This window comes from Ammospiza nelsoni, chromosome 1, assembly GCF_027579445.1.
Source record: "Ammospiza nelsoni isolate bAmmNel1 chromosome 1, bAmmNel1.pri, whole genome shotgun sequence".
Lineage (NCBI taxonomy): Eukaryota > Metazoa > Chordata > Aves > Passeriformes > Passerellidae > Ammospiza > Ammospiza nelsoni.
The window spans coordinates 142784221-142806543 of NC_080633.1; the positions used below are offsets into that span (position 1 = coordinate 142784221).

At 44.4% G+C, this 22323-nt stretch overlaps 1 protein-coding gene across 8 annotated transcripts in view; it reads right to left on the reverse strand.

Moving 5' to 3' along the window:
- MTSS1 (MTSS I-BAR domain containing 1) overlaps window positions 1-22323 on the reverse strand; it is a 126822-nt gene that overhangs the window by 31520 nt on the left and 72979 nt on the right. For all 8 annotated transcript variants that reach the window (XM_059466489.1, XM_059466480.1, XM_059466522.1 and 5 more), the window contains 2 exons: window positions 2909-2993; window positions 1407-1498 (listed from right to left, as the gene is read on the reverse strand). In XM_059466489.1, coding sequence (XP_059322472.1) covers window positions 1407-1498; window positions 2909-2993 — 177 coding nt within the window. The remainder of the gene's footprint in view (window positions 1-1406; window positions 1499-2908; window positions 2994-22323) is intronic.

Below are 22323 nucleotides of genomic sequence, written 5' to 3' on the forward strand. Positions count from 1 at the left end.
AAACAGAGATGACAGGTTTCTGAAAACATCTGTGTGCAAAAAACAGCAATCCAGAAATGGCAAGGCAGAGAATATCCTGTGATCCCTCTCCAGCATGAGAGTCAGGCAGAGGAAGAGGCTGCTAAAACTCTGCCCAAGGAAGGGTCACATTCCCAGCTCCTTCTGATGAAGTGGAGCACACTGCACTTGTCCTCATTTTCAGATGAGCTGTACATCCCAGGAGGCTTAAAATCCCAGAACAAAATATTCACCTCTAGTGCAGGAACACTAAAGGTACCACATATGAAAACTGATACTTAAAGAAAGAAAAGAAGATACAAGGCATGTATGCATGTATATACACGTACACATACACTTTAACAAAGCAGATCAGTGTTAGTACTTTTCTGCAGATGGAAAAACAGAAGCAGATTCATGGCAGGCACAAGAACTGTACTGAGGCCACCTGGACTCCCAACACTCAAGTCTGCCCAGTAAACCCTAAATCTCACTGCCACTTTGGCCTGGGTCACCCCTCCTGGCAATGACCCCATGTAATTCCTCTCTCCTGCTCACTACATGCTTAACACTCTGCAGCACAAGGCAGGAAGCTTTTCAAGAGCTGCTGATTCAACTCTTCTATTTGACCCCAGAAGGAAATCCTCTTTTGGAGGTCAAGCCCACTCCCTCCTATCAGTTTCCATGGTGCTGCTGTTTCTTTCAGAAATAGTAAAAGTCTAAAATTTTCAAGGGTCAGTCAGTGGTGAACTGCAAGCTGCTTGCAGCACCTGTGCTAGAGGGCCAGCATTCCCAGCACAAAGGCATCTACCAGCACAAAGGCATCTACCAGCACGAGCTTGCTGTGCAAGACTTGGCTGCCTGCAGCTCAGTCCCCCAGGAAAGGGGGCCCACCCTCTGGACCGTCATCAGCCCTGCAGCCCAGGGCACCCCATGTCCCACAGCAGAGCTCTCCTGCCCCACAGAGCACTCTCTGTGTGGTATCAGGTACAAAATAACAATGCTCAGTGCTCTGCAGGGCTGTGCACTCTCTGGGGACGCTCTGGCTGAGGCATAACATGATCTTACAAGCTGCTTTTAACAACACCCCAGGGGTTTGCAGGGATACATGTGGCATCCCAAATCCTCAGCTCATACAGGGAGAGTGGGCTAACAGAGTTAAACCCAGTCACGGCTTCTCAGTCTAGGAAAACAACCCACCCCTGGGTCCAGCAAACTAAACCTTCAAAATGCATGCAGCAAGGGTTACATTTTTGTTAGGCACTCTGGGGAGAGGAGTGTTTCAGAAGAGAAAAACTGCTATACATATTTAAGCATGTCATTCAGTTCTCCAGTACAAACATGAAAAGAGGAAGCAAAACTGATATTACAATCTTACTCCTATTAAAGAATTCTTCCTCTGTAACTACCTTTTGCATGGTCTTTATCCAGCTGATTGGCCACTTTCTTCCACTCTTCCATCTGTTCTTGAAGTGGGTTTATCAGACAGTCAATTAAAGCACTAATTTTGTTGAAAAAACACAAAGAGCAATCAAATCCTGCAGATGCCCTTATTCTTACAGAGAGAGCCAAGGTCAATACTGGAGTATTTTTACTTTTTGCTGTGACAGCTACCAGTGTCACAGTGTAAATATCAGAACATAAAATTGTTTACACTAGAGAAAGCAAAAGAAAAAAGTAGATTAAAAAAAATCAAAAATCTACATCACAAGATAACCAGAATTACAAAAGCTCCAGACAGAGAGGAACAGAGAATAAAGCAGAGGAGTGACCTGAAACAGTTCAGAGTAAACAGATCCTACTCAACTGTCACACAATTCAAATGGAAACTCTGGAGACCAGAAAGGTTCATGCAGCCATGGAGATTATAAACTCAAATAGCACATGTATATACACAAGAAGACAGAGCAGCTGTACAAAAGAACAATGTCCTGCCCACTGATGTGCCTCACCTCACACTGGTGGAGTCCAGCACCAGTAATGCTCCACTAATTAACGAGACTGGGATCAAAACATTTAAACAGCTAACTCTGTGGTAACTGGAGACCAAAATTGTCTCCTCATGGCCAATTTCATAAATACCTTTATTTTAAAGTAATCACAGCATAATCATAGAATGTCCTGGATTGGAAGGGACTTCAAGGGTCATCTGGTTCCAACCACCCTGTCACGGTCAAGGACACTTTTCACTAGACCAGGCTGATTATACCATCCAACCTGGCTTTGAACACTTTCAGTGAGTGGGGGGGGAAAGGGAATAAACATAGCAAGTCATTAGGCAAATGGTGAAGCATCATTTTTGTTCACCTAAGGTCATGTATAATTTTTAAGTCTGGTTAAAAAAGGCATATATGCAAACTACTACTAACTACTGAAGTAGGTTGTTTTTGTACAGCCCAGGTTGCACATGAGTTAATGTTCTCTCATTACCTCTGCAGTCTAAATTCAACTGCAAAAACAGGATGAGAGAATTTGCATTACCTATACTGCTCTGCTGAAGGTTTTTCCCTTGGCCACAATGTATCTGGGCTCTGCAGTAAGCTGAGGAAGCAGCACAATTGCTGCTGCTGCTTGTTTAAAACCCAGTGACAAAGCTTAAAGTCCTGAAACAAAGGCAGGTCAGTTGGTCACATCAGCAGCCGCCTGCTCAGCACTGAGCCACAGGGACTGACAGTGGGAATCTGCAGCATTCAGAGGTGATCTGAGGTGAACTGGCCCAGCCCCATAAACGTGCAGGGAAACCCAGCATGTTCACAGCTCCTGATGTGCTGCAGGGAAAAAACAACTGCTGCTCTCAGGGACAGGGGCAGAGGTCAGCTGAGAAGCCAGCGCTGATGAACAGCTTTAGATGCTCCCCAGCAGCACATGAAGGAGGAACCTCCAGTGCTGGGCCAGCTATGGAGCCACTCACCTTGAGAACTGCCTGAGTTTGGACTCTATACTTCTGTGCCTCATACACATCCTGGTGAGAGCAGACCCAATCTCTCTGGTACCACCTGAAAAACACAAACCAAAAGGCAGGTGAGACCCCTGGTGAGATTCCTGCTTGTGGCGTAGAGGCATAACAACCAGGAGGGGGGTGCCAAGCCTTCCAGAGCAATTGTAAAACAGATTATTAATATGTGTATAATCAACTAGGCTATTAACAGGGCAGATCTCAGAGGTATCTGCCATCCCTGGAAGAGATTAATTCCTGTGCACCTAGAGACCAGAACCGAGCAACCAAACAATTAAAACACAGTTCTTCCAGGAGCCTCAACCCTGCAGCACAAGACTTGAAAGAAAAGGGTTTGAGATGTCAAAAGCCAAGAAGCACAGCTGTCAAGGGAGTGGGCATCTGTGAACAAATTACTTCCACATTTTAGAACCAGACCATGGGGATTCGATGAAATTTTCCCGTCTCGGGATTCTTTAGACCCAGCGCCTCAGGAGGGTTCGGCGGCCGCAGAGCCCGGCCCGGGCCCCGCCGTGATCCCGGCATCGCCAGCAAGGTGGCGCCCTTGGCCGCCGGGCGGGACCAAACCCCGCGGGCCGAGGGCTCCGCCCGCTCCCGCCGAGCCCTCCCTGCTCCCGACAGAGCCGAAAACAGCCTTCCCTGCTCCCCACACAGCCCAGAACAGCCTTCCCTGCTCCCCACACAGCCCAGAACAGCCTTCCCTGCTCCCCACACAGCCCAGAACAGCCTTCCCTGCTCCCCACACAGCCCAGAACAGCCTTCCCTGCTCCCGACAGAGCCGAAAACAGCCTTCCCTGCTCCCCACACAGCCCAGAACAGCCTTCCCTGCTCCCAGCTCAGCCCTTCTCTCCCCTCTGCCACCGGCCACACCGGCTCCGAGCAGCTCATTCCATCTCCACAGAACTTTGTTTTGGTTAGTGCCAGTTTTGGTACTTGCTTAGTTCCCATTTGCACCTTAAATCTACTATTTCAGGACACAAACATCAACCTTCTAATGAACTGTTTCCGAGGTGCAGTGCTCTCTGGAACAGTGAAATGTATCAGCATCTATTTAGAAGTCTTACTTGATTATTAAAATAACCTTAGACTTTTATCATGGAGCAAAATCTTCCCTAGGCCTTAAAAACAGTATTGTTCAAGTAAAACAAAAATCTTCCTAAGAAACTTGAATATTTTTGATAATTTTTAATTTTTTAAAAATGAAATCAAGTCACCATCTTCCTGCATTCTTGCAGAATTAAATCCTGTGCCCACGAAATGGCTCTGGAACAAAGACACTAAATAACTGGAACAAATTGTGGCTATTTGGTATTGTTCAAAAAGATAAACATAAAGTCCTTTGTCACTTGCCTGATTAATCATGTTTTTAGAAAGAGCTTTTGAAATAATATTATTTGGTAACATCAAAGAGCTGTAGCCTCATTGACTACAGGTGGGAAAAGCACACGGACTCCAGGCTGGATCTGTACCCAGCTCTTCCAGTGATGCTGCACTTGCACAAGCTGAGACAGACTCCAGAAACTCAAAAAAGCAACAGAGAAGACGGGGAGAGGTGTAAGAGACAGAAAGCAAGAGGAGAAAGGGGACAGCACCCACAAAGAGTGGATTTCTGTCCCAAAACATTCTTCTCTAGATCCACTGCCTAATAAAAGCAATTTTATTTCAGAGGCTAATGTGGTATACAATTGCAATGGCAGAGAAGAAATGAACCAAAAATTTCCCTGGCTACCAGCACTGAGTTTAAGCAATAGGTAGGTTTTTAAGGTTGAAAACTCACTGAAACACTGGAATATTAAGGACCATCAATGGTTAAGTGGCACTGCTTTCCTAAGTCTGTTATATGACAAAAAGAAGGGTTGTATCAGAACAATAAAAAGGAAACTGTGTGTTTGGCGAGACTAGGAAACAAGGGTCAGTTATTGTTAACATTAAATTCCAAGGTAACAGAATTTTAACTGAAACACAATCAACCAAAGTATAAATATATCCCCTCAACACATGTACATATGGATGGGCAAGGTCAGAACAGCCAAACAAAGTTCAGAGTGCAAAAAAAAAAACCACCAAAAAACCCCCAAAAAACAACCAAACCAAAAACCCTCAACAAAATAAATTAAGCCTGGAATAAAGAGGTTTTTCCAGGGGAAAAAACCAAACACAACTGGTTGGTGATGAGTGGGCTACTGGTTCTTCCCACCTTTTGAAACTTCATGTTATCCTTAAATGTTTACAAGAACATCAAACGATGAGGTGTTAATTTTATTCTGTGAATGAAAACTACTCTAATGAAGTGAAGGTAAAAGGAAAAGAAATGGTTCTGAGAAATCTTTGATGTCCCTTCTGGAAACAAGGTGTTGCTGAAGATGGATTGAGGATTCTGCTTGGGAAGAAGAATGAGGGGGGCTGCTCAGAAGTCTGGGAGAGCTGAGCCAGCTCTGCTTGGACAGCAGGGACACAGGGAGGGGTGCAGGGAGTGGGTCAGGGCTGGCAAGGATCACCAGACTGAACAAAGGACAGTGCCAGCCCATCCTGTCCCACACCTGAATCCCACTGCTTCTCCTCAATGTATGACTGACTGACTCCAAAGCACTGGAGTTGAACAGAGCTTTACTTCCCCGTTCCCAATTATATTAACTGTCAAGGATACAAATGCTTCCTGAGAAAGTAAAAAAAAAAATTAAATACAAGCCTCTCACCACCCCTTGATTTATGGAGCTGGAGGACCATGGCCATCACCAATGCATTCAGCTGTTCTTCCAGGAACACCCACAGTGCAAAGGGCTCATCTCAGCTTTCAGCAGGCTGTTGTAGGGCTGGTTCCCACAGCAGAACTGCACTGATGCTCCTGTCCCCAAAGGTCTGGGATCAGCTGGCTACACAAACTGCAGAGGGAACCATTTTGTACCACTGCAGTGGTTTGAAAATATCCAAATGTAACAAAGGATGGTAATTTGGATTTGTTTCTTTTATCCAATATCAGCTGCAGTGAACAAGACTGATTTATGCTTTATACAAATTATAGTTTGATGAGTAGTTTACTCACAGCCAGAGTAGGCAGCCAAGATGTGCACTCTGCACACAGGGATGGGCCCTACAAGCAGCATTAATGTCTGTGCTATGCACCTGAGCAATCAAAGTCTAGGAACAAGGTTACTGCAGTGGGCAATGCCACAGTCACACAACACCTGCTTCACCTTCCAGATTCATTTATGGTTTATCTTTTCAAAACCTGCTCCATAAATGACCAATTGCCTACTGACCCAAGGATGGAACCATGAGCCAGGCAGACAGATGACCAGTGGAGATACTTCCTTTTCAGTGCTGCCAACCCCCAGATGTGGTGGCAAAAAGAGCATCTGGCAGAGAAGTGTGTCAGGGACACACCAAATGCACTGTCCACCTCCACTCATAAGCAGGTCCCTGGAAGAAAGTCAAGACATCCTCCAGCAGCTGTGACTTCCCAAACAGAAATACTGAGGCCACACTAGCAAACCTCCATCAAACCATCAATATGTTGGTGGGTAACATGGGCTCCATTCACTGCCCTGCAGCTCTGCAAGTCAAACTGCTGTGCCCTGGGCTCTCAGTTTATACAATGAGGCTGTGAATCATCTGCTTCTCTGACATATTATAATAATTCATCCAGTAAGGCAAACAATGCCTGGGAACAGTGTAAAGTAATACTTGGAAACCGGAGATGAGAGCTGTATTCATCAGAATTCCCACTCAGAGAAAGTGGCTTAACAAAATGCTCCTGTCAAATTTGATTAGAAAGAGGGTGATAACATCAGCCTTACTTCTCATAAGTAAAAGGCAGTTCTGGTAGGCAAAACGTGCCTTCACTCTCACCTTCCCTGCCTTTCCCTTTCCAGCCTAAGCCTGTAAAAGACCACAAAGTTTTTTCATGTGAGATAATTAAACAAAAGTCTGTGGACCACAACACTACAATGAGTCCACTATAAAGGGCATAAATTATTTATTTAGATGCTTGATTGTCATTCAACATCACAGAGAGACAACAGGAAGAGATTGTAGGAAAGAGACTCAATTGTTTTATGGAAGTCATTATGTTTGTACTTAATCATGATCATATATCAAGGAAATCATTATTTGCTGAAATGTGCAGCTGTACAACTTCATGGCCTCTATAAACTCCAAACAACTGGCTACAATCAACCTCTTATCTTCCACTTCTCACTTCACTCTTGAGCAACTCCAGCACCCTCAAAAGATGCTGTCTTTCAGGAAGTGCCTTTGAGGTTCCAACTTACTAATGAGCTCACCTTTATCTTCAAGGCCATAGTCCAAATGTGCCAGCCACTCCCCTCTTTCCCAAAAGGGAGAGAATGATGAAAAGTGGCTGTAATATTTTTGTAATTTGGAAGTTATCAGAAGAGGCTTCCATTTCTGAGTAAAGATTAAAGCAGGAGAAGAATGGGGGCTGGATTATTAAATGCAGTTCTGAACATGGAGGCTATGACAAATGACTAACAGTAGGACATTTTAAACTAATGGCCATTTACCCAGCCCTTATCCAAGCTCATGCTGCTAGAAGAGCAAGCAGTTTCCATCACTGATTACATGGGACACAGACCTTGATCTTGCTGAACTTTTTTATACAGATGCCTCCATGAAACTCAAGGATGACAGGATGAGTTCCAGGGTGTTACAGCAAACAGAGAAAAAAGGACAGCTTTTGCTTAAAACTGACAAGTACAGCTATTACTACTGGGATAGAAATCTTAAAGTGGAGCTATAGCAGCTCTCTGTGTTCAGGATGTCAACAGTCTCCAGGTAAGGCTTGCAAGTTGGAAAAACACATCAAAAACTGCAGACAGACAGACAGATGTTGTTCAGCATCCACCAGGCAGGAAAATAAAACAGGGCACCCTTATTCCTACAGCTGTGAGCCCTTCTGAGCAGCCCTTGGTAAAGTCTCTCAAAGCTGCTGCTCAAAATGAGAAAAAAAAATCCTGATGCTTTAAAAAAAAATTAATTTAGACATCTCTCAGTGAAGACTGGATCAACAAATGCAGATTCAAGGTCAAACTCACCTATGAATTTTAGATTAACCAAATTTAATAAAACAGCTCTGGCAGGCCACTGTCATATACTGCACCTCTGCAGTTGTCATTGCAAAGGAACAGATTGCTTGCAATGTTTGGTCCAGTGCCCTTTTGGGCAAATAATTACTTGGAAAACATATTTACAGAGGCCTGCTATGAAGTTCTCTGTCACATTTGCCAGAGCCCCACACAGTCCAGCTGAGAGGAAAATGCAGGGGATGGCTTATTTTCTCATTTGCAGAAGAAACTAACATTGTTCATGGATGGGACTAGCAGGATCTCAAACTGCATTGTCATTGACCTTAGATGACAAAGGAGCTGAGAAGAGTGGCAGTGGCAGTTAGTTAAAGCAGCAAAGAAGCCAAAGGAACAGGAAACCTGAGCCACCCCTAGCCCACAGCCGGTTCTGGTGACCACCAGCTTTGGGAAGCCTTTGTAACAGACTGTGACCATGTTCCAGTCACTTTGGTAAAGAATATGCAAGAAAGCTCTTGTGACTTCTTCTGAGCTTGCTTATTCCTTCAGTGAGCAACATTTTTGCTTACTTTAGCTGTTCTAGCTTAGCACTGGGCAAAATCCTCGCACCATGGGAGTCAGCACTAGCCCTGCCATTACAGAAGCAGGGTCAGAAGTTCACCCACGCACACACAGGTCAGTGCACAGTCCATCCTGCACAGAAATATGGTCATGAACTAGCCCTGCTATCATCTCTGGACACTTTGGCTTTAGTCAGCCTTCAGTGCATGCAAAGCTCACCACAGCCCATCAAAGAGGATGTCACACACACAGGTGGACAGAAGTGCTTTGGCAAGGTTTGAGTTATCATAGGATGCATCAGTTCAATTTCTGAGAAAGTAAGTCTGTCATTGATTCACTAACTTGTAAGGAGACACAAAATGCATCACTGAACCATGACATCCTGTCAGAGAGCAGAAGTCCAGGCAGAAGTGTTTCCCAGGAACAAAATGCTCAAGTTGAGGTGTTTGTGCCAGGAGTGCAGACTGGCTTGCTCCCTCCTCCTCTCCCTTTCATAAACAGTGTTGCCAGCACAGTCAGAATTTTGCTTCTGGCGATTTCTTGCAAGAATTAATATCCATCCCTCCTAACAGGTGCCTGTTGCTCATTTTTATGAACCTAGAATTCTGCATCAACTTCTTAATACCACAAAACCAAAGTGAGATTAAAACCAGATTTGTTTATAAGAGCAAATGCCACAATTGTGGTTTCCATTATTTACATTTTATTATTTAGAAAACAAATAGTTTCAATACTGAAAACATACAGGGTCTGTTAAATATCTGTACTCACAATCAAGCTGTCCACTAATATTGCCCATACCTTTTCCTCATTTCTTTTCAGACTTATAGAGAAATGTATTTCCAGAAACAGTCTACGCATAGCTCAGTAAACCTTACAGTCTTAATCTGAGCAGATCCAATTGCTTTGCTCCAGCTGCTACACCCATCAATGGCTCAAGGAAAGCAGGCACCAAGCTGGTGCTCTCAATGAAAACCAGAACAGGCTAATAAAAAGAACTCTGTAAGGAAAACAATTCCTGAAGCTGAAAAACACAAGCCAGGCCTGTGTGCTAATCTGGAGTAACCCCTCACCTGTGCAGAACCCCGAGGCTGAGCTGCCAGCCAAGGGGCAGGGAAAGGCAGCTCCAGCAGCCAGGGACACTCTCTGCACTGAGGCCACACTGCACTGCCTGCTCCAGACGGTGGGAAGATGGAGATCAGGTTCAGGCCTATTTGTATAGCCAGACCCATTGATCTCCATACCTCCATGAATCTGGCTCTAAATGAACACTCAGTGTCAGCCCAATGTGTGAAGAAGGCAGGAACTCAAGATGCTTCTGTTCTTTTGAAGTGCAGGCTTTATTGTGCCTGGGCCCAGCCATGAACTGCGATGCAATCTGATTAGATCAGAGCAATATTCAGTGAGGGGAAGGGATAACACACTTACAGCAAATGCCTTGGAACACCAACTGCAATTCCACTGCACACATGGCAAAACACACACTGCTGATTTTGAACTGGCAACTCCCACAGAGGCTCTAAAAAGCCTACAAGGTCTTTCTCCCCTTTATGTTTAGTTACTGGTCTCACAAACACCTGTGGCCTCAAAAGCCCCTTAACTCAGGTCTCCCAACCACCTGTGCTGCTGATCCCAATCCAGCAAGGATTTCAGCTACCACCAAATGGCTGCTGCCTCTTAAGCACAAGATCAAGCACCGCCAGGACAAGCAGGTGCAAAAAGCAGAAGAAAAGTTTATTTTTAAATCCAAGTCAGCAGATCTAACTGAAACCCCACAGCAAGCAGATCTGCAAAATAAGGCAGTGCTATTTTTACATGCTGTCACTTCTTCCAGCAGAGCACACTTCCTTACTGAACTGAGGAAAAGATCATGAGGGTACAAAGGGAGGTAAAAATCATTCAAACCACCTTAAGAAATTATCAGTTCAAGATATTTTGGAGAATGCCTATTATTTCTTCAGTTAGTTATACAGAGATAAATAATCATCAACCCATCAAAAGGCTCAATGCACACCTAAACATTGAGTGCAACATCTCAGGCCCTGGGTGCAAGGGAAAGCTCTGTCCCTGCCCCAGGTATTCAGGGACATGGTTTCCTCTCCTGGGGCAATCTCGTGCCTTTACTCAGGGTTAATAATCTCTAACTGCAACTCATCCATACAAGGGGTATGGTGCTGCTTCAAAAGGCCATACATTCTCTTTTTGGTACTTTCTCAAGGCAGCTGCTCTGTGTGCTCCAAAGGCCACTTAAAAATCATCCCAAATATGTATTGAAATACCCATTATTCAACTTCATCTCCACTGATTTATTTACTATGACTCCAAGCTCATTTCAACATGGCTTGGTAAAAGAGATTAAAACCACACTGATTTTGCAGACTTCTCCTCTAAACCCCAAGAGACTCTGCAGCAGTCCCATGGAGAACCTGTACACCTTTTTAATCAAGTGACAGATAGCAAGAGGGTAGCAGGAACCCAGGGCACTGGTGTTTAGTTATCCAGATTGCCTCAAAGCTCCTGTTGCCTGGTATAATAAAGACAGTTGTGCTGTTTGTCAGGTCAGCTCTCAAAGAGTTAACCAGTTTTGTCCTCAATGATAGGCTGCTTTTATTTTAAATTTGACTGCATCCCACTTCAGCTTCCTCAGCCTTACTAAAATATAATGAATTTTCACAAAGGCAAAGGAGAATGTCACTGCATGGGTTTGACACCAGCTGGCTGCATGAGCCTGCAGTACAAAGAAATTTGATACACAACAGTGAACCCAGCTTAAAAAAAAGATATATTCCACCTGTTACAGAAAGTGAAATGAGGACAGCCATTTCTAAGCAGAGAAACTGGAGGTCTCTGTGCTTTTGGCCTGAAACTCAGTAAACACATGTTCTTAAAAACACAGCAAACTCTGAACCTTTGTATTTAGAAAAAGAACATTTTCTCCTTGTAAGCAGCAAGTGAAGTTCACAGATGGCTGCATGCAGAGGTGAGACATCTTACAAGCACAGGGCTGGGCTCACCAGATCTTTGGCTGCTTTGAATGCACGGATTCACATGCTCTGCAGGCAAACTCCTGTTTATCCCGTGAATCCTTCCAAATAATCTGTGCTGTCAGGTTTAAGCAGGCACACTCCTTTAAAGTGTGCCTGCTTAAACCATGAAGAGTGCAGCAGGAGAAAAGCTTTGATTCTCTGAGCCACAAAAAGGCACATCTTGCAGAAAAGCTGAAATGAAGCTGCCCTGGTGTCCAGCATGACCAGCACAGAGTACAGCAGACACTCAGCAGCACTGATGGCACACCAACACCAGGGATGTGCTTATCCCTTGCTGTGAGGGCACAATAACTGCATTTCCTCTGGCACACAAGCTCTGCTGAGCTGCAGTGAGCACACCTCAACCCCTGGAACAGCAGATGCACCTGACCTGGCTGGACTTGCCTGCTGTGACCCACACAGCAGGTCTGTAGGACTGGGCAGGAAGGCCAAGCTTTGAAATGTCCCTCCATCACCCTTAGTAGTGAGGACAACTGCTTCAGAAAGCTATGACCTGAATCAATGAGAAAGACTAGAAATCAAAGGCAGAAGAAAAGCAAAGATTAATTAAGAACAGGGCTTTACAAATCTTCAAATTTCAACTTTGAAAGAGGAACAGAAACTATCCTTCTCCATGGCTTTATCCACTCTCTCACTGCAGTGCAGAACACCTTTAGAACCCCCTCTCACTGAACAGCCCCCAGGCAGAGGAGCAGGAGGGTATTCACACCTTACACAAACATTTAGAGCACTATTACCATTCTAGCCAAGTCCTTCTCATCTCATAGTCCCTGATGATCAGACCAGCTGGGGCTGGGCAGCTTTAAATAAGGCTGCAACCCACACCCAGAGTGCTGCTGAGGCTTCAGCAGCAGCATGTAAACCTAAATTAACACTTTCCTAGGGGATGCCCCCCTTTCCAAAGGAGGGAGTCTCTGCTCCCCTCCAAACACTGATGTAACACCTTTGGTTGTTAGTCCTTCCTTTCAGCATCTCACTCAGGAAAAATCAGAGAGACAAGACTGGGGGTGACCTTGGGGGACTGCCTGGTCTGCTCAATGCCCACTAAAAGCAGGGCCAACTTCCATGAGGTTCCTGGGGGTCTGTCCACTCCAGCTTTTGAGCATCTCTATGGGTAGAGATTCCTGGGCTTCTCTTCCAGTTGCTGGTTAGTGCCACTGTGAAAATTAGTTTCTTTACCTAAAATCCAGAGTCCACTGTCCCAGCAGCTCAAACAGTTTTCCAAGCAGCCCTGGCACTGTTTTGTCAACATAACACAGCAAATATATGTGGAAAGTGTTTATTTGTTTTATGCAATTAAAAGCTTTGACATCAAAGGAATGTGAACACCCACCATAAATACACAAACCAGCATTGTCACAGCCCAGTATATGAAAAAATGAAGTCTGTGGCATTTTGAAAATGACACAAAACCAATTAAAGTTTACCTACAAAAGCAGCCAGCCCAACTGCTAACTCGCTTCATTTCTTCAGGTTTCTCAAAAAAAGAATGAACAGTGCTTTACAATTAAGTTGATTTCAGCAGAGAAACATTCATCTGGTCATTTGACATCCCTGGTAATGCAGGAAATCCATCTAAACTTCAACTCCTCACATGCTCTGGTGCTCCCTTGTTCTTCTAACAGACCTCATCAGCCTGCACCTCCAGAACAGCTGGCTGTGCCCTACAGCCATTCATTTGGCCATTAAAGACAAGACTAGGTGCCAAATTTGCATGGAGGATTTCTGACCTAGGCTTTAAGCACTGTAATGCACAGGACTAGCATATAAATTACAAGTGTAGATAAAGTGCTCAGAAAGGGTCACCTCCTATTCAGAATTTATGAACTGTGTTCCCCCAGAGACTGCCCTGATTTAGCACCATGTACCCACATTCCAATATTTCAGTGTGATATTGCTACATGAAAGGTTCCCCCTTACTTGCATCCTGCTCAGCCATGTGAAGCAGGATCAATTCCACCAGCTCTTGTCCCAAAGACAGCCAGCCTGAGGACAGGTCACTCAGAAATTGCACACACAAACATGCACACAGTCACAGCCTGTCTGAGGAAACCCACTTTTGTATTGCTGTGCTGGACATGCTGAGAATAGTCTTGGATCACTCAACTCTTGCCATGTGGTCTCAAATGCAGTTTGTAACACGAAGAGCCAACAGAGATGATGACATTTCAGTCTGCTAACCAAAGTGAGAGCCCCCAGGTTTTGGAAGCTTTCACTTTTGGGCTTTATTCCCAAATCACCAAGTGTAAGCTTGACTCAAATCCACCTGCTGCTACCAGCATGGTCAGATCAGTCCTAGACTGAAAGGTTGAAATCTTGCAAGGCAATGGAAAATACAGGCTGCAGTGTAAGGATGCAACTGCTCTGAAAAGGTGTGCAGGGAAAAGGGAGTTACTGAACTGCCTGCCTTCCCCTCATGGCTAGGCAGTAATGCTTTAAGGCCCTGACTCATGAGCAGTGTTTTTCAAGACAATGGTGTGTACCTACTACAAGTCCACAGGCTGTGCATAGCCCAGGCTGCAACACAGCTGTGTTGAAATCCTTGCAACCAAATGTGCTACAGAGCAAAGCATTTGTCACTTTATACCCAGCAACCTCCATGTGAACTGCTCAACAACACTCCTGTGCCTGTATTTAGCATCTGCATTGAGAAGTAATTTATGGTTTTATTCAAGGAGAACTTCTTGAAGAGGGCAAAGGTGCCTCAAATTGTTTTCCCCAGAGTAAAGCGCATCAGCAGACAGTTCCTCAGGAGCAGCTAACACCCAGTGTTAATAACACAATGCCATTCTGGTTTCTTGACAGTCTCCTGGGGATTGCAGGGTCAACACAGGACAAACTTTTGCAAATTTAAAGTTGCAGTTAAAAAGAAAAACACATATACTTTTCACATTATTTATAGACTAGACACAACTTGTTCCAGAAAGATATCAATGTGTTTCTTCTTTTTGTACAAATATCCACCAACCAACTTAACCATGCTGGACAGCCAAACACTTATACTGGTAACTAGTTTTGCTACCACAACATGCCAAAGTGAAAAGGAACCTTAAAAATGTGACAGAAGCAAGACTTAAAATATTATTTTTTTTAATGTGCTCATTTTTCATGTGGTCAACTTCTGCAGTTATGCTCTGGTAAGCGTGTCGTATCATCAGTCTTAATGGACTTCCAATGCAACAGCAGTTTCTGATTTATTCCTCCCCACCCCACATCCTCTTCAGAGTCCATTTCTATTTCAAGCATCAGTACCCAATGCCTGCAACATCTGCAGGTTGCCAAGCCAATCTAGCTATGGAAAAATGGATACAAACCACTTGCTAACAGAAGAAAATACACTCTGCACTGCAAACTGGCTAGCTTGTTTTTTCCATCTATCTATAAATAGGGCAATGACAACTGCTAATTAAAACTGACAGGTTCAAATGGTGCAATGCTGTAATCACAGTATGACATGTGTAAGTCTCTAAACATGTATTAAAAAATGAGGCTAAAAAGCCCTCCAACCCAAATGCTGTAAATGAATAAGCACTCACAGCTTTTTACACTGCATTAAGGAGAACAGAGAGCTGCTGACAGGGGCTTCCCTGCACAGAAGGCACAAGGTATGCACCAGGAAGCACAGAAAACACAGACCATGAGATCTGCTGTTCCATGGTACTAAAGCCACGCTCTCCCCAGGCTCCTGAGGAGCCCTTGGGCTGCTGGAGTGTCTGGAGTGACGTGAGCTGGCAGAAACTGCAATGCAGCACTTGCACGGGCCACGAGCATCCCTGGATTCCTCTTCTGCATCAGCACTGCCACTCATGCTGAGTGAACTCAAGGGCATGCCTTCCACAGAAATCACTGCCACATTCAATCTGTCCAGCTGCAATCCATCTCAGATACAACTGCTTGCAATAGGCATTAGCCTAGATTTTTTTGAAGTTTGTTTAAAGTAGGAAAATTAATGATTCAATTAAAAAGGTAGCCCCCAAAGAACTGGTTTTTGAAACGGGAGTAACGACGGTATAATTGGGTCTTGGTGTAAGGAGTATTTCTCTGCTTAAGAAAAAACTCTGGCCAAAGTAAGTAGTTAGTCTCATTAATCTGGCATTCCCAACAGGATCAAAAGGCCATGAAAGGAATGGCTTGCAGGTCAGATGATAATAAAAGAAGCAAAAGGTACCTCAGTTGTCAACCTAGGATAAATCACCAGTATTCACTGGGCATGCATTATTTTCCTCTATGCAAGATATGGCAAAACCCTATGGCAGCAGAGGTGGGAAGCACTAAAAAATCCTGTGGCAGACTCCTGAATTATAAACATTAGTAAGAACAGAATCACATTGAAGGAACTCCAGTTTATCTATTAAGAAAGCTTTATAGCAGGACTGCTAAAATGCAGGTGAGCTAAGGGGAGATTTAGGCATGAAACAACTAAAAAATATATTGAGCTGCAAAGAAAGACATGGCAAGTTATCTGCTATGAAAACAAAAGTAAACCTAATACTAATAAGCACTTAAGAGTGTGATTTAAGAAAAAACAGGTATAAATCAGCATCAGCAATTAGCCATCCAATGACTGCCCCTTACTAGAGGCAGCTCTTGCAAGTCCAATCAGCAGTCACAACGGGCAGGAAGAGGGAGCAGATCCTCAAGGACACTTTTTTCTACCTATAACCAAATCTGTGAAGACTCCATTTTAAACTTAGAGTGCATGGAGAACATGGTATGATACAGCTTCCTTTGAAGTTTGACTGCCTTTTGCAAAAGGAAGAATAAACAACATCTAAAGAAATCAGCTTGCAAAAAAACAGTGAGGAGACTTTCCAGCAGAAGCTGTTTTCTGAGAGGGCACCCCCTTCCTTCAGCCTGTTCCCTGTCTGGAGTCACCCCCACAGAGTAACATGGACAGGTGCTCCTCAGCCAAATGTAGCTGTTGACTATTGAAAATGCACTTTTGCTTTGAGGTGTTGTTAACAGAGTTGCACTGGACACATTTCCAAAAACTTCAATGCTATCAGGCTTTGTCAGGGTGAAACACTGATCTGTTTCTAAACTGGGTGTACCTCAAATGCTTGAGGCAGGACAAGCACCCACCTCAGTAATCTCTCTGCCAAGGCACACCTCAAGGAAAAATATTCTGAGACGAGCATGCAAATACAGAAGGTACAATCTGCTCATTTAAAAATATACCCGCCATCAATTTATTCTGCCATCTGTTAGTGAGGCCAAAGGTCAATCCAAAATCTGCACGAGCCAGCAGCCCTCACAAGTGAGGGCCCTTTTCCCTACAGCCAGCAGCACACCTTTGATGGGCTCAGGACTCAAGCCAGCTCTTTGGCCAAAGTGACGTGGTGCACTTCGACCAAGGCTGGCCAGGGACAGCCTCAGCCACAATGCAAACCCAGGCACAAATGGGGATCTCTGGATGTACAGCAGGATGATGTTATCCACCCTATTCCTTTAGAAGTTTTGGGCCCTTCTGTCTCTATGTTACATCAATGTCTCCCAACAGAAGTTCTGCAGCCCTGGAAAAGGCCACTAGGGCATCCAAGGATCCCTCCTAAAAATATGAACAGATGAGGACACCCAGTAGAAAGATGGGCACAGAGACAGAAACCAACACAGAGCATCTCCCAACACCTCACCACACGTGAGACCAAGGTGCATCTTCCCTCACTTCACAAGAATGCTTCACGTGGTCGTTGGCCACCAAGGTATCACAGAGTCTTAGGTTGGAAAAGACCTCCAAGATCATCAAGTCCAACCTTTGATAAAACATCAACTTGTCAACTAAACCATAGCACTAAATGGCACATCCAGTCATTTCTTGAACATTTCCAGGGATGGAAACTCCTCCACCTGCCTGAGCAGCCTGTACCAATGCTTAACCAACCCTTCACTGAAGAAAATCTTCCTGTTATCAAACTTCAACCTCCCCTGGTACAGTTTGAGGTCATTTCCTCTTGTCCTTTCACTTGTTTCCTGGGAGAAGAAACCAAACCCACCTGGCTACAGACACCTTTCAGTGAGTTGTAGAGACCTGTGAAGTCTCCCTGAGCCTCCTTTTCTGCAGACTACATACCCCCAGCTGCTCCTCTTAGGACTTGTGCTGCCCTTCTCTGGACATGTTCCAGCATCTCAATGCTCCCCTTGTAGTGAGGGGTCCAAAACTGGATACAGGACTCAAGGTGTGGCCTCCCTAGTGCTGAGTACAAGGGGACAATCACTGCCCTGGTCCATAAACCCCAGGTCTGTTTCTGCTGGGCAGCTTTCCAGCCACTCTTCCCCAAGCCTGTAGGATTGCAGGGGGGTGTTGTGACCAAAGTACAAACCCAGAACCTCACCTTGTTGAACCTCATGCCTGGCTTTGGCCCATTGATTCAGCTTGTCCAGATTGTTCTACAAGAACAAGAACTTGGCAGCTGATAGGAAACATGTTGTCCTGACACCATGCTCTCTCTGGCCCAGTCCAAAGTAAGGCAATGGTCAAGCTTAAAACATGCCAGTGGTCTATCAGTTTAGTACAGCCAACACTTCCAAATGGAAAAACTTTCAGGCTTAAATCACACACAGTCTTTAATGCAGCCTCTCAAACAGAGTAATTTATAGCAGGATATGCTTCCTGCCATAAAACATACATATGCAGAAAATATTATAAACTTCCTTCAAAATCTATATTTAAATTGGAGTGCTAACACTCTGCTGATGTTGCTGGTGATATCCATTGCACTCACTGCTTTTGAAGTGACCTAGAGCTTTAGATGTTTTAGCATGGCTTCCTGTTATTTTATCTGTAGGTTTTCCTCCACCACCATCTGAATGCTTCTCCAGGAGAGCCACCAAGGCAGACACCACCTGTCCTGGTGACTCACAGCAGTGAACTGGATGTAAGGAGCATTAATCACTTAGAAGAGCCAGACCAGCATTTTCACAGAAAAGTGTTATCACCTTCATGAACCTGGAAGGCTCTTTTCCAGCAGAGTATGGGAAGACCCACCAGGCAAAGAGCCACATCCTCTCTCATTGTCTGTCAGAACCTTCCTGACAATGGCTGCTGCAGCTGGGGACAAGTGCTGGACAGTAATGATTGTTCCATCGAGGTGACACAGTTCCTCTGCTCACTCACAGAGACAAGTTAATGGCAGAAAGAAACAGTCTGTTCTTTCCCCAGTCCACTAGAGAGGTCTAAAGCCCCTTTAGGCAGGACCAAGAAAACTCTGTCTCCTTTAAGATGCTCTTTCCCAATGAACAAAGCACTGTTAATTGAAAATACTCAAATTCCCTGGCTGTGGGAATAGGGACGTGAGCTCCAGTTTCACTCCTGGAATTCCTTGTGAACAAAATGAACTCCCAAATATCTATGACTTCAAATTGGACTCCACACAGAACACCAATGTCATACTGGTGATGTTTTGGGGAAATTTGTGCAGAGCCAATGCAATGTTTTTCAGCATGGTCTCTCTCATAAATGAACACATAGAGGTCCACCGTGTGAGCCTGAATGATAAACATTTTGAGTCTCACCTTCAGAACACAGAACTCCAGAGTATCTGCTTGATTTCCCCTAGTAACTTCAGGCATAATGGGGTTGGAGGAGGAAAGGAGGAAAGCAGCACTAATACAGCTAGGATTATGACCTTTAAATGTTTAACTAGGAATCTATTCTTTGCAGTCAAGACAAAGCAGCAGGTGATTAGCTTCACTATGAGTCACTCCACTCCTGTAGCACCATAATTCAATGAGACATTTTAACAGCCTTCAATTTTGTTTGGGATCTGCTTACTAGAGCCATCATCCCCTAGCTACAATTTTGTTTTGCCTCACAAGCTACACAGGGTCAGTCCAGGTCAGTGCTGGATTGAAGGAGATGCCTCAGAGAAAATCCCAGATGCTCCACGAAACGGGCCTGTTTCCTGAGCAGGCACTGGGGTCTGGGAGGAGGTCTGGAGCTTGGGCCTGGATACAAGCTGCAAACTTCCAGCAAGCTACAAGGGAGAGCCCGACCTCTCTGTCTCACTGATCTCAAGATGCAGGTACCTCACTTGCTCAGACTGTCAACTATCCTATCCAGCTACATCCAAAACACCATTCTTCACTTTCTGCTGCAAATACACTCTTAAGGAATTCTCTCATATCTCCAGAAATGGCTTCAACATGGCAGTGTAAGAATACCTATCCATCCTCACCTTCTGCCTGACCCATTCCTCAGCTGCTCTTATGGTATCAGGAAACTGCTGGAGAAACTGAATAAAATTTCCCATGTAATATGTAACACATAACTTCATTGTCCTTAAACCACACCTGGATTTCAGAAGTTATACAGGAAAGAATCTGCAAACTCCAACTACCTTCTTGACAGACAAAGCTTTTTCCACTTCTCCAGAGTAGTTTCTTTTTCCCCAACAGCTTGACAAGCAATTCTGAAAACAAAAAACATACATTGCCTCCTCCCCATAGCTGAGTCAGCAACAGCAAATTCCTGAAGCATGCCTGTACCCTGCTGGCCTCTGGACCCCTAGAATTGCTTCACTTTCCCTCAGCACTTGAGTTCACCAAGCTCAGGCACAGCACAGTGTACTCAAGTTGCACTCATGCTTGCAGCACCAGCCCCAGTTCCTGCTCCCAGTCCACAGGGTTACCAAAACACAAATATAAATTAGTGGGCAGAGCACATGTTTCTTTCATCACCCCACTGTCAAACATGCTTACTGAGAAATGAACTACACACAGTGTCTCCTGTTCAAAACCTGCACCATTAGGCACACAGGTCAAGTTTTTACTTAAAAATTACCTTTGGTCACCTGTTACTTACCATTTCATAATTAGGGATCTCTTACAGGCTGCAAGCTAATAGGTAAGTGCTTAACCTTACAAAACATTTGCTCATGGGTTTTGATCCAGAAATCCTGGGTTCAAACTCCACTGCTGTGGTCGTTCTGTTCGTTTGGCTTGTACAGTTGCAACAACTTGGAAAAAACAAATTACAAGCTTTCCCAGAGAGCAATGAAACATTTTTGTTTCACAGCAGGTAGTTTGATCAAAGCCTGTTATTAAATATTTGTACCTCATACCTACCCTGGTTGTATTTTAAAGCCACACTGAATATGATAGCTTTATTTTTTAATCCAGATCAGACTCACCAAGACTCTTATCAGCATATCACTCAGGGGTTTGCAAGGAAAATATCTGTACCGTAAGCTCCAGCATGTATGAACACAGCTTCATTAACATAAACACTTTCATGCCAGTAAAACTGCATTTTCACTACACTGCTATTCACAGAGGTGTCAAAGCAGGGTTACTGCTTAATGGGCATAATATTACTGTGACACAGGGACGCCCTAATGAGAGTTTTGCAACACACTATTGCAAAAGGGCCCCAGAACCAGTTATGACAGGAAGATCTCTGTCTGAGACATCTATACCTATTTGAATGGGAGATATTTTGTTTTACAGGGGTAAAAAGCTAACACTTTGTCCCTGTAACAGATAGTGAATCAAGATTTAAAAAAAAATCATCTCACACAACAAGAAAATAAACTGGCCAAAAAAAAGCAGGTGAAGAGTGAAGTCATGTATCAACCTCATGACTAAAAAGCAAGAAAGATGCAATCTGTTTGGCTTATGTCTCTTATATGCCATTATAATCTTGTACCTTGGTTTGGACAGTAACTGTAAAGGTGCAGTATGCAGGCACCACAACCTTTGCTGCTTCCAAAATCACCTTCAGTGCTTCAACCCCTCAACACTCCTACAAGAAGAACCCGGTGAGTTACCACAAGCAACCAAAATGCCCAAACACCTGTGACCTGTACAGAGCTGTAAGGCTCTTCTACCTATGAGATTTCATCTGCCCACCAGACGATGGCCAATTCTGAGATGGCATAAATGCCTTCAAAACTTGAGCTGGTGACTTAGGGAGCTTTCTGCTGGAAAGAGGCATGCCACAGGCATCACAAGTGGAGGTTTAAGGGGAAAAAGTCTGAATAAAACATATGTTTGACAGCTAGGCTAGGAGAGGCCCTAAACCTTTCCATTTCAAAAGTAGTGCAATCTCTACACCACATCCATGTCCTAGGGGTGTGGAAGCAGATATATCCATGGCCTGGCATTCTGGGCACACTGTAACCTCAGCAGCTCTTGTCTCTAGTGGGTAAAACATACAACATAAAACTCATCATCAGCCTGAGAACAGGCACAGGTTGTGCTCATGTATGCTCAGCACAGGGGAGATGGTCCTTCCCTCCAGGAGCACAAGTGATTGACATTTGGTCAATTAGTTCTCTATTAACATGCAGCCAGGGACCTGGTAACAAGAACATTTCTTTTTCTTCCTGATTTGATAGAAAAGACATTGAAACATGTTTTAATCTGCAACACAGACTGGTAAAACCAGCTGCCCAACAGACAGGCTTAATTCTCCTTGGAGGGCTTGAGAGCAGCTTTACTGCCTGCCGGATAAGTCATGTTTACAGCAGATCCTCAGAGCTGCTCAGCCTCCTGGATGAATTTAGAAATCAGCCCAGAGAGTAGATTTGCAGAACAGTAATTAGCACAGGAGACAGTGGAGAAGTGATTGAGAAGAAACATTTAATCTGTGTCAACATGGGGGGATTTGTCCAAACTTCTGGGCAGCTCATGGAAGAAAGGCAGAGAAGAATGAAAAAAAAGGAAACTGCACTCTAAAACTACTTTCCACAGACCACCTTGAGGAGCCTTAATCAGCTTTGCA